General features: G+C 44.7%; 1 protein-coding gene across 2 annotated transcripts in view; it reads left to right on the forward strand.

The window, feature by feature from the left end:
- Positions 1-16,775, forward strand: part of colq (collagen-like tail subunit (single strand of homotrimer) of asymmetric acetylcholinesterase) — a 223,836-nt gene that overhangs the window by 19,918 nt on the left and 187,143 nt on the right. The window contains exon 2 of one of the 2 annotated variants that reach the window (XM_085988586.1): positions 8,974-9,172. In XM_085988586.1, the coding sequence (XP_085844712.1) occupies positions 9,007-9,172 (166 nt within the window). In that variant the 5' untranslated portion in view covers positions 8,974-9,006. Of the gene's footprint in view, positions 1-8,798; positions 9,173-16,775 lie in introns of those variants that run through there. The other variant, XM_085988587.1, reaches the window with a different exon arrangement.

Consider the following 16,775-nt stretch of genomic DNA (forward strand, 5'->3'; position numbering starts at 1 on the left):
TGTGATTTCTGTGACATTATTGGGGTTACATTAATAGGGTGATGATATTATTGGGGTTACATTGATGGGGTGGTGACACTATTGGGATTACATTAATGGGGTGATGACATTATTGGGGTTTCATTAATAGGGTGATGACATTATTGGGGTTACATTAATGGGGTGGTGACACTATTGGGATTACATTAATGGGGTGATGACATTATTGGGGTTACATTAATGGGGTGATGACATTATTGGGGTTACATTAATGGGGTGATGACATTATTGGGGTTACATTAATAGGGTGATGACATTATTGGGGTTACTTTAATAGGGTGCTGACATTATTGGGGTTTCTTTAATGGGGTGATGACATTATTGGGGTTACATTAATGCTGTGATGACATTATTGGGGATACATTATTGGGTGATGTCATTGTTGGGGTTACATTAATGGGGTGTTGAATTTATTGGGGTTGCAATAATAGGATGGTGACCTTATTGGGGTTACATTAATAGAATGATGTCATTATTGGGGCTACATTAATGGGGTAATGAAATTATGGAGGTTGCAATAATGGTGCAATATAATTATTGGGGTTACTTTAATGGGGTGGTGACATTATTAGGTTTACATTAATGGGGTGATGTCATTATTGGGGTTATATTAATGAGGTTGTGACATTATTGGGGTTACATTAATAGGGTGATGTCATTATTGGGGTTACATTAATGGGGTTCTGACTTTATTGGGGTTACATTAATGGGGTGATGACATTTTTGGGGTTACATTAATGAAATTATTGGGGTTACATTAATGGGGTGATGACATTATTGGGGATACATTAATAGGGTGATGACATTATTGAGGTTATATTAATAGAGTGTTTACATTATTGGGGTTACATTCATGGGGTGATGAAATTATTGGGGTTGCATTAATAGGGTGATGACATTATTTTGGTTACATTAATGGGGTGGTGACATTATTAGGGTTACATTAATAGGGTGATGACATTATTGGGGTTGCATTAATGGGATGATGACATTTTAGGGGATACATTAATAGGGTGATGACATTATTGGGGTACATTAATGGGATGATGACATTATTGGCGATACATTAATAGGGTGATGACATTATTGAGGTTATATTAATGGAGTGTTGACATTATTGGGGTTACATTCATGGGGTGATGAAATTATTGGGGTTGCATTAATAGGGTGATGACATTATTGGGGTTACATTAATAGGGTGATGACATTATTGGGGTACATTAATGGGATGATGACATTATTGGCGATATTTAATAGGGTGATGACATTATTGAGGTTATATTAATAGGGTGTTGACATTATTGGGGTTACATTCTTGGGGTGATGAAATTATTGGGCTTGCATTAATAGGGTGATGACATTATTTTGGTTACATTAATATGGTGATGACATTATGGGGTTACATTAATGGGGTGGTGACATTATTAGGGTTACATTAATAGGGTGATGACATTATTGGGGTTGCATTAATGGGATGATGACATTTTTGCGGATACATTAATAGGGTGATGACGTTATTGGGGTTACATTAATAGCGTGATGACATTATTGGGGTTTCATTAATGGGGTGTTGACATTATTGACGTTACATTAATGCGGTGATGACATTATTGGGGTTACATTAATGGGGCGAATGCATTATTGGGGTTACAATAATAGGGTGATGTCATTATTGGGGCTACATTAATGGGGTGATGACTGTTATAAATCTCATCATCATGAAGAAACGACTCATGAAATAACACTGGACGGCCAGCTGGTGGCGCCGTCCAAAGAGCTTAAATTCTCGGGCATAGGCCCAGCTTGCCGAGGGACATGTTGTAAGATAGGAACTAGTGAAGTACAACTAGACCTCCATGTTTTGGAACAAGTTGATTAAAGCCTTGCTTTATGCTCAAACCAAGTGCGTAGTGAGTTTTATTACGTCAATTTAATCAACTTGATATCGACTCCACGCTCTGAGTGATTTTGGGAACAGCCAGCTATGACTTCAACTGCAGAAGGGAACTCCGGCGTAGTAATCAATCCATCATGGACAAACTACTCAGACCCGCCTGTCTTGACCTGGACCCAAATTCACCTACAACTGTTAAGGTATGGAAACACTGGTATCGTACCTTCAGCAACTTCCTCGGGGTGTGTGGTGAGAATGTTCCTGATAAATTAGAGATACTTACCAATTATCTATCTCCTCATGTGTTTGACTATATCGAAGACTGTGTAGACTGTGACTCCGCTATCCTAATATTACAGCGACTATATGTTAAGGCCCCAAACAAAATTTTTGCTCGGCATCTACTGGCCACAACTCGACAACCACCCGGGGAATCACTTGACGAATTCCTTCAGAAACTTTGCAGGCTCAGCAAGGATTGTAATCTTAAAGCTGTCACAGTTGAGCAGTACCAGGAGGAGTTAATTTGTGATTCCTTTATTAATGGGATTGCGTCTCCCTTCATACGCCAGCATCTGTTGGAGAATAAAACCCTTGAATTACAGGCTGCCTATGACCAGGCATGTTCCCTGGACTTAGCAAAGAGGAATGCAGATACCTATCTTTTACCTCGTGCACGGGCTGCTGCTATCACTTTTAATGACTCCTTCGATAGGTCTCGGGCGGAAGCCCTCACTGATGATGACTCTAATGTAGCGGATGACAACCCTACCCTAAAAGCCTTCACTAATGACGACCCCGCCCTAGCGGCATCTTGGCAATCTGGAAGGAAGTGTTTCTTCTGTGGAGGTGCGTTCCATTATAGAAAATTTTGTCCTGCTCGTAACGCAACCTGCAATCATCGCAGCAAGAAAGGTCACTTTTCTAAGGTATGCCAGTCAAGAGCCTCTGTTAGTAAGAAAGGCCATTTTTCTAAGGTATACCGGTCGAGAGCTCCTGTTAGTTTTGCAGCTACTATCTATAAAACTGCTCCTCCCCCAAGAGCCACTACTAAAGTTACAGCTGTCAAGGGTAAAACTGCTCCTCCTCCCATCACAGATGTTTTTCCCCAAAGTCTGTCCTATGCAGCCACAAAGGTTTCAGTAAATGGACACATTTTGAGTGCACTAATCGACTCATGCAGCTCTGACAGCTTCATTAGTGAGCGGGCTGTCAGTAAGTTAAAACTGCATATTTACCCCTCAGACAGGGAAATTGCAATGGCTCTGACGACACTGACCACCAACTCTTCCGGCTTTTGTCTTGTCGACCTTATTCTCAATGGCTGCACTTATTTCTCCAGTTGGCTCGGGGTGCTCAAAAACATATGCAGCGATGTGCTCCTGGGGGAGGATTTCCAGAAGCAACACAAAAGACTCACTTTCGAGTTTGGAGGGTCAAAGCCAGAGCTTACTATTTCCAAAGTACCGTTTTGTGCGCTTTCAGTGGCTTCGCTCGATGAGCCCTCCTTGTTTGCCAATCTTTCCCCCCAATGTAAACCCATAGTCACTAAATCACGAGGTTTCAGCCAAGATGATCGATCCTTTATCGAGGCAGAAATCTCTCGCCTTCTAGCTGATGGTATCATTGAGCCATGTTCATCTTCCTGGCGGGCTCAAGTCGTCGTTGTTAAAAATCCTCTGAAGCAACACAAGAAACGTCTTTGCATCAATTACTCGCAAACTATTAACCAGTATACCAACCTAGATGCCTACCCACTACCACACATCGATGATATGGTCAATAACCTTGCCAACTACAAGGTATTTTCAACTTTTGATTTGAAGAGCGCATATCATCAAGTACCATTAAAGTACTCCGACAAAAAGTATATGGCCTTTGAGGCCAATGGTCGGCTTTATCAGTTTTGTCACCTTCCATTTGGGGTCACCAATGGGGCGGCTGTCTTTCAATGGGCAATGGATAGCCTAGTCAAACAGGAGAACTTAACGGACACTTTTCCATATCTAGATAATATCACCATTGCTTGTCATGACCAGAAGGAGCATGATGCCAATCTCCAGAAATTTTTTGACGTTCTCTGTCGTCGCAACTTAACCTTAAATGAGTCCAAATCTGTGAAATCAGTACCATCAGTCAACATCCTTGGCTACTAGGTGGGCAACGGTGTCATCAAACCGGATCCGGAGCGACTTTGTCCACTTCAGGAGCTCCCTCCCCCTACGAATCTCGGCTTTCTTCGTCGGGCACTCTGCATGTTCGCCTATTATGTGAAGTGGGTACCCCACTTCTCCGACAAGATCCAGCCCCTGCTTCACGCAAAGTCATTTCCATTGGAGGCAACGGCTATTTCAGCTTTCAACCTCCTCAAGCGACAACTGGAAAAAGCCACGCTTCGTTCCATTGATGAAAATCTTCCTTTCGTGGTCGAGTGCGATGCATCGGAGGTGGCGATCTCTGCTACCTTGAATCAAGGTGGTTGACCCGTTGCATTTCTGTCCAGAACTTTGCAGGGTAGCGAGCTCCATTATCCTCCTGTCGAGAAGGAGGCTGCGGCCATCATCGAAGCTGCACGTAAATGGAGTCATTTTCTTGCTCGTCACCATTTCACACTTATAACCGATCAGCGCTCCGTGGCCTTTATGCTGGATAACTGGAAACGCACTAAGATCAAGAATAACAAAATACAACTCTGGAGGATGGAATTGGCCGCCTTTGGATATACCATACATTATCGACCCGGCAAAGAGAATGTGGCCCCAGATACCCTCACGCTGGCATTCTGCTCTTCTATGTCAACTTCGACTCTTGCGGATCTTCATACTGACTTACGCCATCCTGGCTTCACCCATATGTTGCACTTTGTGCGATCTAAAAATCTCCCATTTTCCACGGAAGATGTGAAAAGAACATGCTCCTCCTGTAGAATTTGTGCGGAATTAAAACCGCAATTCTTCCGTCCATCGGATGGCTCACTCATGCACGCTATGCAGCCTATGCAGCGACTCAGCATTGACTTTAAAGGGCCATTGCCTTCCTCAACGCGAAACACCTACTTACTATGGTGGACGAATATTGACGCTTTCCCTTTGCTTTCCCCTGTCCGAATATGCTTACTTCCACAGTGATCAAATGCCTTGATCAAGTCTTTTCCCTTTGCGGTACGGCCAATTTCATCCACTCTGATCGGGGTCCCTCCTTCATGTCAAGCGAACTCAAAAGTGATCTTTCCCAACGGGGAATCACCACAAGTAAAATGACACCGTACCATCCCATCGGTAACGGACAGGTTAAGAGATACAACGCTATCATTTGGAACGCTGTTCATCTTGCACTGAAGTCATGCAACCTACCAGACCAGCAGTGGGAAACAATGCTCCCTGATGTGTTGCATTCCATCAGGTCTCTTCTTTCTACGTCCACCAATGTCACGCCTCACAAGCAATTCTTCAGGTTCCAGCGTCGCTCCACTCATGGGATGTCCCTACTGTCATGGTTGGCAGCTCCCGGCCCCGTGCTGCTCCGTAGATTCGTCCGATCTTCCAAAAACGATCCCCTTTTCAATGAGGTGGAACTCACAGACGTTAATCCTACGTACGCGCACATGTGGTACCCTGATGGCCGGGAGTCCACCGTTTCGCTCTGAGATCTGGCTCCCTGTCCAACCAGTCCCACGGACCCAACTGATAAAGGAACCCATGGTAATGATGCCGACACTCTGCGCTCCTTTGAAGATGGTGCCCTACCTGGGACATCAAGAGATCGGCCGGCTACCCCACCGGATCCACTCAGGATTCGAGCACTCCCCGTGGGATGGCCACCCGAATCCAGGACGCCGGTCAATCCCAGGCTATCAAACAAGATGAATCCAGCTCTGCACCTATGGGGACCCGTACCCGGAGTCGCGATCTCCCCAGTCTCCCTCAGGTCGATCAAGGCGACACGGGCCCTGTCGATCTACCAGTACGGATCAAGCGGCCCAGAGACCAAGACACGTAGACGTGCCTTCCAGCCATAAACAAAGATCTAAAAGACTGCGGCTATTCGTGGTCCGCCTAATCCATTAGGAGGAAGTCGTCAGACTTCCAAATATTTTAGGCAGGAAGAATGTTATCAATCTCATCATCATGAAGAAACGACTCATGAAATAACACTGGACGGCCAGCTGGTGGCACCGTCCAAGGAGTATAAATACTCGGGCGTGGGCCCAGCTTGCCCGGGGACATTTTGTAAGATAGGAACTAGTGAAGTACAACTAGACCTTCATGTTTTGAAACAAGTTGATTAAAGCCTAGCTTTATACTCAAACCAAGTGCGTAGTGAGTTTTATTACGTCAATTACATTATTGGGGTTACATTAATGGGGTGGTGACATTATTGGGGTTACATTAATGGGGTGGTGACATTATTGGGGTTACATTAATGGGGTAATCTCATTATTGGGGTTACATTAATGGGGTGATTTCATTGTTGGGGTTACATTAATGGGGTGGTCTCATTATTGGGTTACATTAATGGGGTGATTTCATTGTTGGGGTTACATTAATGGGGTGGTCTCATTATTGGGGTTACATTAATGGGGTGGTGACATTATTGGGGTTACATTAATGGGGTGGTGACATTATTGGGGTTACATTAATGGGGTGATTTCATTGTTGGGGTTACATTAATGGGGTGGTCTCATTATTGGGTTACATTAATGGGGTGATTTCATTGTTGGGGTTACATTAATGGGGTGGTCTCATTATTGGGGTTACATTAATGGGGTGGTGACATTATTGGGGTTACATTAATGGGGTGGTGACATTATTGGGGTTACATTAATGGGGTGGTGACATTATTGGGGTTACATTAATGGGGTGATCTCATTATTGGGGTTACATTAATGGGGTGATTTCATTGTTGGGGTTACATTAATGGGGTGGTCTCATTATTGGGTTACATTAATGGGGTGATTTCATTGTTGGGGTTACATTAATGGGGTGGTCTCATTATTGGGTTACATTAATGGGGTGATTTCATTGTTGGGGTTACATTAATGGGGTGGTCTCATTATTGGGGTTACATTAATGGGGTGGTGACATTATTGGGGTTACATTAATGGGGTGGTGACATTATTGGGGTTACATTAATGGGGTGGTGACATTATTGGGGTTACATTAATGGGGTGATCTCATTATTGGGGTTACATTAATGGGGTGATTTCATTGTTGGGGTTACATTAATGGGGTGGTCTCATTATTGGGTTACATTAATGGGGTGATTTCATTGTTGGGGTTACATTAATGGGGTGGTCTCATTATTGCGTTACATTAATGGGGTGGTGACATTATTGGGGTTACATTAATGGGGTGGTCTCATTATTGGGGTTACATTAATGGGGTGGTCTCATTATTGGGGTTACATTAATGGGGTGGTGACATTATTGAGGTTACATTAATGGGGTGGTGACATTGTTGGGGTTACATTAATAGGGCGATGACATTATTGGGGTTACATTAATGGGGTGGTGACATTATTGGGGTTACATTAATGGGGTGGTGACATTATTGGGGTTACATTAATGGGGTGGTGACATTATTGGGGTTACATTAATGGGGTGATGCCATTATTGGGGTTACATTAATAGGGCGATGACATTATTGGGGTTACATTAATGGGGTGGTGACATTATTGGGGTTACATTAATGGGGTGATGGCATTATTGGGGTTACATTAATAGGGCGATGACATTATTGGGGTTACATTAATGGGGTGGTGACATTATTGGGGTTACATTAATGGGGTGATGGCATTATTGGGGTTATATTAATATGGGGTGATGCCATTATTGGGGTTACATTAATGGGGTGATGCCATTATTGGGGTTACATTAATGGGGTGATTTCATTGTTGGGGTTACATTAATAGGGTGATGACATTATTGGGGTTACATTAATAGGGCGATGACATTATTGGGGTTACATTAATGGGGTGATTTCATTGTTGGGGTTACATTAATAGGGCGATGACATTATTGGGGTTACATTAATAGGGTGATGACATTATTGGGGTTACATTAATAGGGCGATGACATTATTGGGGTTACATTAATAGGGTGATGACATTATTGGGGTTACATTAATAGGGTGATGACATTATTGGGGTTACATTAATAGGGCGATGACATTATTGGGGTTACATTAATGGGGTGATTTCATTGTTGGGGTTACATTAATAGGGTGATGACATTATTGGGGTTACATTAATGGGGTGATGACATTATTGGGGTTACATTAATAGGGCGATGACATTGTTGGGGTTACATTAATAGGGCGATGACATTGTTGGGGTTACATTAATAGGGCGATGACATTGTTGGGGTTACATTAATAGGGCGATGACATTATTGGGGTTACATTAATAGGGCGATGACATTATTGGGGTTACATTAATGGGGTGATGACATTATTGGGGTTACATTAATAGGGTGATCACATTATTGGTGATGTCAATAGTGGGGTTAGGATTAATAGCGGTGGTGTTTGATCTGCATTACTTTTCTTGTACGTTACTTGGTGGTTTTAAGAATAAAATCGCTTCTCCTTTCAAATTCGCGATAATGATGAGGTAATTCTTATTTCGGTGAGAAGAACTGACACATATGCAATATTTCACCTTGTTGGTATCGGTTCACAGGAGCAGGAAATGATTTTATACAAGCATTTAAAAATAATTCATCGAAACCTTCAGAAGGTGGGGAGGGAGGGGGAATTATATTATTGGAAGGCATGAAATGAAAAATAAAGCTATTGCCGTTTGTAATTTCAAAGGCCCCATCCGATTTTGACATGATCAGTGTCCTCAGTAATCGTCTGTGGGCGGTGAAACCCGGTCCATGAATGCACTCTCCTGGTGTGTGTGTGTGTTTAAATCTCTATACTGTCTGATCGTTCGGGATATTGATCAGGTTCTAGCAGTAATGTGCGATGCCAGTGTCTAATGTGCGCGATGGGGCTTGTGTTGTAAAAGCAGCTGATGTACTTTCTGGTTAAATATAGCCGGTGTGCGGTAAGGAGAAGATTTAATGGGAAATGATTGGCATTCTTCTCCAAAAGGCAACAGCGTCGCCAGCGTCAAGTTTGAATTGTCGCCGAGCCGGGATGTTCCCGATCGCCTTCGGACTTTTCCTCCAGCTCTTTTTCTGCCATGTGTTGGCTGAATCCACCTTCTTGGACAACGCTTTCACATTACAAGCAGGTATAACAGATTAAGTGATAGAACCCCTTTTCCTCCCCCCTTGCTCAGTATAAAATGCATGTGATCGGCAGTGTGTGTGACTGAGTGAAACCGACAATCCGGATTCGGCTGCAGATTGTTCTTCTCAATGCGGTGAGGTCTTATCCCACCGGATTAACGACCTGACCTGGATCAGGATGTTACGAGGTTTTCTTGGTCCAGTGTTAGATTTCTAATGTTGTAAGCTGGCCGCATGTCTTCACGTTCATTCTATTTCGGTCGGTCCACTAGGAGAGAGAACACGGTCCAAACGTAAATCTTCTTTCTAAAAATACAACGGGTCTCTTCCTTATTGCTATAGGACTCCAATCGGATGTGAGAGGGTAAACATCAGCTGGCTCCGTACATATCACATATTCAGTCAGGCCTCCTGAAATAACTTGTTCAGCCAGCAAGAATTTATGGGAAACTATTTCTAATTGTTTGCGTTTGTTGCCTTGGGAACACCAAAGTCAGACCATAATGAGCATGTTCGAGTTATTGAGCACAGCATCTCAGAAGTTAGATGTCAAAGGATCAATTTAGCGAGAATAACATTTAGGAAGGAACTATTGTGCAACAGACGGTACTTATATAATAATAATATCGCTCCTTTAACGCTTCAGAGTGTGAAGTCCGTTTTATTTTAAAGTTAGAATTTGCTGTCAGAAATTATTAAGCATTCATCCCGTGCAGGGTTTTGTCGTTTTTTGTTTAACACGAGATATCAGTTCATGTTAAATTTAATCCAGAAAATACAAAGTCGCTGTTGTTGGCCAGTCTACTTCCGAGGAACATGCACCGAACACAAATAGGGATATAAGGAGAGCAGGTTACACCAAAGAATACAAACAAAATAACTTTTATACAACAATAATATATGTGCTTTGTTTATCATTTGTACAGAGTAATAATAAAGTATAATCAGCAGTAATGTATCATTTATTTTCAATCCAGTTCATTGTATTATTAGGTAGGAAGAATGAGGAAAGACCAGACACACATTAAATGGTACAATTTTAAAGGGGGTGCAAGAACAGAGAGACCTGGGGGAGTTTATGTACACATCTTTGACGGTGACAGGACAGGTTAACAAAGCAGTTAATGAAGCATATGGGATCCTGGGCTTTATAAATAGAGGGATAGAGTACAAAAGCAAGGAAGTTAAACCTATATCAACATTAGATTGGCCCCAGCTCAAGTATTGTGTCCAATTGTGTCCACACTATAGGAAGGATGTGAAGCCTAGGGAGGGTACAGAAGAGATTTACTAGAATGGTACCAGGGATGAGGGATTACAGTTACGTGGATAGACTGGAGAAGTTGGGGTTGTTCTCCTTAGAGTAGAGAAAGTTAAGAGGAGATTTGATAGAGGTGTTCAAAATCATGCTGGATTTAGATAGAGTAAATAACGAGAAATTGTTTCCAATGGCTGAAGAGTCGATATCCAGAGGCCACAGATTTAAGGTGATTGACACAAGAACCAGAGGCAACATGAGGAAAAAATGTTTTATACAACGAGTGGTTAGGATTTGGAATGCACTGCCTGATAGGGTGTTGGAAACAAATTGAATAGTAGCTTTCAAAAGGGAATTGGAAAAATACTTGAAGAAGAAAAAATTGCAGAGATATGGGGAAAGAGCAGGGGAGTGGCACTAACTGGATTGCTCTTCGTAAGAACCGGTGCAGACTCAATGGGCCGAATGGCCATGTTCTGTGCTATACTATTCTGTGATTCTATGATTATACATTTAAGACATATATCCAGTGTCCGTAATAACTGTTGGGCTCACTGACAATGATTATTTATACAGTAGCTCTGAAAAAAATACTGCAGTGAAAATAAATGCTTTAGAATTACAATGCCAGAGGGAAGCTATATTCACGTATAAAAGTGAATTCTAAACTTTTGCCATAATTCCAGATTATTTGGTTGCAGCTGTACAATGGGGCAATTATATTGCACATCTGTATTGGTACAAGGAATTTTCACATTGTGTGGTGCAAGATGAGCAATATAACATTGTCAAGGGACCAACTGGAGGAGGTAGTGTTGCACAACACCATCTTTGCACTGGCTGTATTATGACTATAACCTATGCCAAGCTCGCCTTTTGAAACTCTTCATATAACCAGCTGAAGAACACGTATTAAATTTAAACTTCTAATTATTAATGAGAGTTGACGATGCTCCCTGATTATGCCAGTGAATAGCAGGACCATACAGATTAGTAAGGCTCAAATTTTGATCTCTGTTCTGCGCTGAGTTAGTTGATCTTAGCCAGATCAATGGTGCAACAACTGTCTTCAACGCTAGGAGGGAAAAAACAGCCAGGATTTCTGCTCCTGGTCACTATCTCCTGACTCCCTGCTGGAGGTTTGTGCACGTGAAATACTAGATAGGACCAGATCAGGCTCACTGCTGGTGAACAGACCACAGACACTGTCTAAGTTTACAGAAAAGGGCCTAAAAATTTGGGGGTTTAGCACCACCCGGTTACCGCCAGATTCGGGCAAATAAATGGCGGGTGCCGCTCTTCCGCCCACTGCCAGTGGGTCCCATGGTGGCGGACATTTTCGGATCGATGGCAGCGCTGCCAATGTCAACACTCGCTAAGGATATGTAGATTATGCAGATCGTGGTGTCACTGAGTGTGCAACACTCATTTGACCCCCGATCTGCAAGTTTCGACTTTGCCGCTCCACTTAATCGGCATGCCTCAAGTGCAATGAGCTGAGCAAGCATTGACAAGCAGGAAGGTGGCTCTAGCAGCAGTATTTAAAGCAATCATTAGCAACTAGTTGCATCTGACACGTTTCTGCAGTTTGACTGGCTCTGTGCAACTCTCTAGAACTACAGCATCTTTATTAACTTCTTTCAAGGTTCTAAGGTAACGGGGAGTGTTGTTGCAAGTGGAGAACACCGTCATTCTTATTTAAAGGCTTCTGCTCACAACACTTGCTCACAGTCATGGGGGCTCTACTGGCAGTCCCCCTTGTGCTCGAGCGTCTTTGGGAAGGGGAGCAGAGGCAGCAAAGAAGACGAGAAGATGGAGGAGGAGGGCCAGAAGGGCACTCAACAGGAGGCTTTACCCACCTAGGGTCTTCCGAGAGCATTTCTCTTATATCCATTTAAGCGAGGAGCAGTGTATTGGGAGGCTACGCTTCACCAAGGAGGTGGTCACAGAACTCTGCCACCTCCTGCAATCAGACCTGCAGTCTGAGAGCAGGGTGACCACAGCTCTCCTAGTAGCAGTCAAGGTCACCATGACCCTCAATTTCTTTGCCAGCGGATCCTTCCAGACTGCAGCAGGAGATATAGCTAACGTCTCACGGTTCTCTGTCCATCGCTTTATCCGGGAGGTCACTGAGGCTCCCTACACCAGGGAAAGGGACTATGTTTTCTTCTCTTTGAGCAGAAAGAAGCAAGACGAGCGCGTATGTGGCTTTGCCAGGATAGCGGGCTTTCCCATGGTGCAGGGTAACATCGACTGCACCCATGTGACTTTGCAGGCACAGTATATCAATCCTGAGATGTTCCGTAACCGCAAGGCTACCACTCACTTAATGTGCAGTTGTTGTGCGACCACGCCCAACACATCCTGATGGTCAATGCCCACTATCCTGGCAGCAGTCCGGCGTGCCAGCAATCTTCCAGCCACCACATCAAACTTGAGGGTGGCTGCTCGGAGACAAGGGCTATCCACTCTGCACCTGGCTGATGACTCCCCTCCGCAACCCCACCACTCCTGCCCCACACTCATATAATGAGAGCCATGCATTATCGAGCAGACCTTCGGGCTACTGAAGCAATGGTTCCGCTGCCTTGTCTGCTTGGGACGAGCCCTCCAGTACATGCCAGAATGGGTGTCCCATTTCGTGGTGGTCTGCTGCATGCTTCACAACTTGACCATCATGAGGGCGCAGCACTTAGCACCAGGAATTGCAGGACCATCTCAGGAGGAGGACGAGGGAGAGGAGGAGGAGGAAGAGCAAGATGAGCAAGAGGAAGAGGACAAGGAGGCAGGGAGGAGGCAGGCAGCCAAACCCCCTTCCGGACGGGCTGTCGGTGAATGACTCATCAGACTCCAATTCCAATGAATGAAACTCCAGATCCCCATTGCTCACCACATCCCCATCATCCCATCCCTCTATCACGGAATATCACACGTCCTCCTGGGCACAAAAGTGAAATGAGAGACACCACAAAAGATTCCAAACAAAATTAATAAATTAATAAATTTATAGAAAATCAATTGATATGATTACACATACAATATGAAATAATCACCCTTGTGCAGTATGTTAGTGCCTGTTGTCCTTTCTTGATCTAATGCTCCTACGAAGTGCTCCCCCAGTGGCTGCAGCAGGGCTGGTGGAAGGCTGCTGAGTTTCCGTGGGTGAGACTTCAGATGGGCATGCAGGATGCCCTCGACCAGCTCTGGCCCTAGAAGACCCGACTGTAGACTGCACCACCTTGGCATGGGTGGCAGCAGTCTGGGCTGGCTGGCTGATAGGCAGTGGCAAGGGCACCACATCCCCAGCATACCATCCTTCTGTCACAGAATATCACCGTGTCCTCCTGGGCACAACACTGAATTGAGAGCCACTACAAAAGATTCCAAACAAAATTAATAAATTAATAAATTTATCCAAAATCAATTGACACATATTTACACTCACGGAATGGCAGCAGTGGGAACAAGGATGCTGTCCTCTTGAGAGAGGACAGCAATTTCCTGCTCCACTGTCCCACTCCCCCGGGACAGCGCCTCAGCATTCCTAGCAATCTGTTGGTGCACAGATTTCTGGGCTGCTGCGACACCCTGCAAGCCCCGGTCGACACTGGTAAACCCAACCAAAATGGTAGCAGTTGTGAGCTTGGGCGGCCTCAAGCTGAGACTTCATGAGAGCAGTCTGAGACTAGATGGCACAAAGCTAAGACTGCAGGACAGTGGTCTGAGCTTTGCTGGCATCAAGCTGAAATTGCATGAGAGCAGTCTGCGCTTCTGCTGCAGCACTAAGACGGTGGGTCGCTTCTGCCTGTGCTGCAATGACAGCCGGAACATTGCCCATCACATACAACATCATGTCAGGGTTGACACGAATTCTTCATGAGATTTCCATCATTTCCAGCCTGGAAATCTTGGGCTCCAAGCTCTGCGCAGAGCCCCATGCAATGTTGGAGGCGGACTCCTTCATGCTCCTTGACATTGCCAAGAGGCTCTCTGGCAGGCTTGCCATTGCACCTAGTAATTCAGTGTGCATGCCTTTCACCCTTCTTCTAAAGGCTGCCCCATCGAGGTCCTCATCTGAGTCCTGTGCAGCAGAACTCGGGCATGAACTCGCTCTCCGGGGAGCTAGCCACCGAGCTACCCTTAACCCCTGGCCTTGCTGCAGCCCCCTCATACCTGGTGCCTCATCCTGTGCAGATCCTACTTCTAGCCTCTAAAGCACAGTGCCAGTTTTTGAGCTGCTGTCTGTGAGTGACAGCTGCAGTGATGCTGTGTCTTCTTCTTCTCTGCCCCCTCGCTCTCCTGCATCGCCTTGGGGACAGGCTGCTCGGGTGCTTGGTCTTGATAGTTGAAAGCAGAAAGGCACAAGAGTCAGGTTATGGTGAGGGGAGGGCAGGGATACAAGATATCCATGCATACAGCATCGGCAGCTTGAAAGTGAGGAGAGATTGAGGGATGAGGGGGAAGTGGGATGTGAGAAGAAGGATTAAGAATGACCATACTGTTGTTGTTCCCAAGGGATTCAACCTCGCCAGTTGCCACAGCCTCCATTATCTGCCGCCCAAAGATCCCCAGCACCATCTCCTCCAGTTGGCTGAGGTCGTGGATGCCAGCTTGCCCCCCTGCCTGTCTGTCTGCCACTGCTCTCTCCAATTATACATGACCTTGGCCTGCAAGAGAAAGTGTGTGAGTGAGTGTAGTGCAATGTGTTTGGGTGATGTGCCTTCCATAGTTGAATAGCTGTCAGTGTGTGCAAGATGTGAGATGTGGGTGTGAGTGTTGCAGCAGTGGTAAGGTTGTGAGGGTGAAGCTATGATTGTGAGGTCTGAGTGGTGATAGGTAAAGATTGTTGGTAGGTGAATGCTAGGGGTGTGGTGCATTGAGCAGTGTGTGAGGCTTGTGGTGCAGATGGTGGGATATGGCATTTGCTGAAGCCTTCACTCACCTTGACCTGCCGTGTTAGGTCATTAAACTTCTTTTGGCACTGGATGGCCAACCTTGGGACCACAGTGCTGGCCGTCACATAGGCGCTATCTCCAGCCAGAGCCTTCGAGAGGTGTGTGGCGAAGGCTTCCTGCCAGTGTGTGGGAAGAGGACAGCCCGCCTCCCCTCCAAGGCCACAACCAGTGCCTCAAGAACCACGTCTGAGAATTTGCGGGCTCTCTCCCTGTGCTGAGGCTCAGCTATGTGCTTCCACTGCTATCTTCTTCCAGGTGAAGTTGTAAGTGGATTGACAATGAGGTGCTGTTGCATCAATGCACCTCCCCTTTCAGTACAGAATAAAGCCTGTGCCAAACATGACTGGGAATTAGACTGGACCCAATATTGGCCCACCTGTTGAGCGGTAAGCCAATGAGCAGTGGTTTTAGCACTGAGATCAACACTACAATCATGTTAATGAAGACTGAGCATGAATTTTGCGTGCTACCAAGACCATTTTGAACTGATGCAGCTTAACATCATTAGACCTTAACACTGCCCGTTTCGTGCCCATATCCAATTTCTAGGATATAGAATGGTCATTGATGTTGGAGGTTGCCTGGTACTTGTAGAACCACACCTCAGCCAGGAGGCACGGGCTTCAGGGAAGGAGAAGAAAATGGTGCATAAATCAGTGGGTATTAGGGGAAGTAAAAAACTGAGGCTGATATTCAGATGTTTTACTGTTAGTCAGAGACCAACAGTTGGAGCTCTACACATATATTTAAATTCATATAAATGAAAAGACCTGCTTGGCCTGTATAGAGATTGTTGCCAATGAGCCAGTAGGACACTGTATTGTCTGCTCACACTACTTCAAAAGTTGTACTGTATCTATAATATAACTGCACTATAAAAGTCACTGCCCAGCATTGCAGTTCAAAAAATTCTGCATGAAAGTACAATTTATGGGCCAAATTGTTATGCTCCGTCAAAGCAAAAATATGTTTTAGTTGCATTTTGTGATGCAACTAAATGTTTTGCCAACACAAACACTTTTTCTGTCCCTTCCCACGTCAAAGATCATTTACATTCATTATAAATGACACCTGGTGCTGGTTGTCTTGTTGTAGATTGGAGGAGAGTTGAGAGGCGGACAGTGATTTAGGACTAATGTAAACCATTGTTCCTCACTGCAAATAATGTTAGTACCAATAAATGGTGTACTTAACTGTGCCTCTGTTATAACACTGTTAGACCTCGCCTTCTAATTGTTCTATGTTAAATTGTATACTGCCCTTTATGACATTTACTGTAGAATGCATCTCATTGTAAAGTGTTTGTCTTCCGTGGATCATGCCGTAATGTGGACAGAATGTATTACAGATAACAGCAGGCATCTGGCTGGGACTCAGGTTTATGCCCAGTAT

Source organism: Somniosus microcephalus, chromosome 5, assembly GCF_052327205.1.
Source record: "Somniosus microcephalus isolate GS21.2 chromosome 5, FLI_Smic_1.0, whole genome shotgun sequence".
NCBI classification, from domain to species: Eukaryota; Metazoa; Chordata; class Chondrichthyes; order Squaliformes; family Somniosidae; genus Somniosus; species Somniosus microcephalus.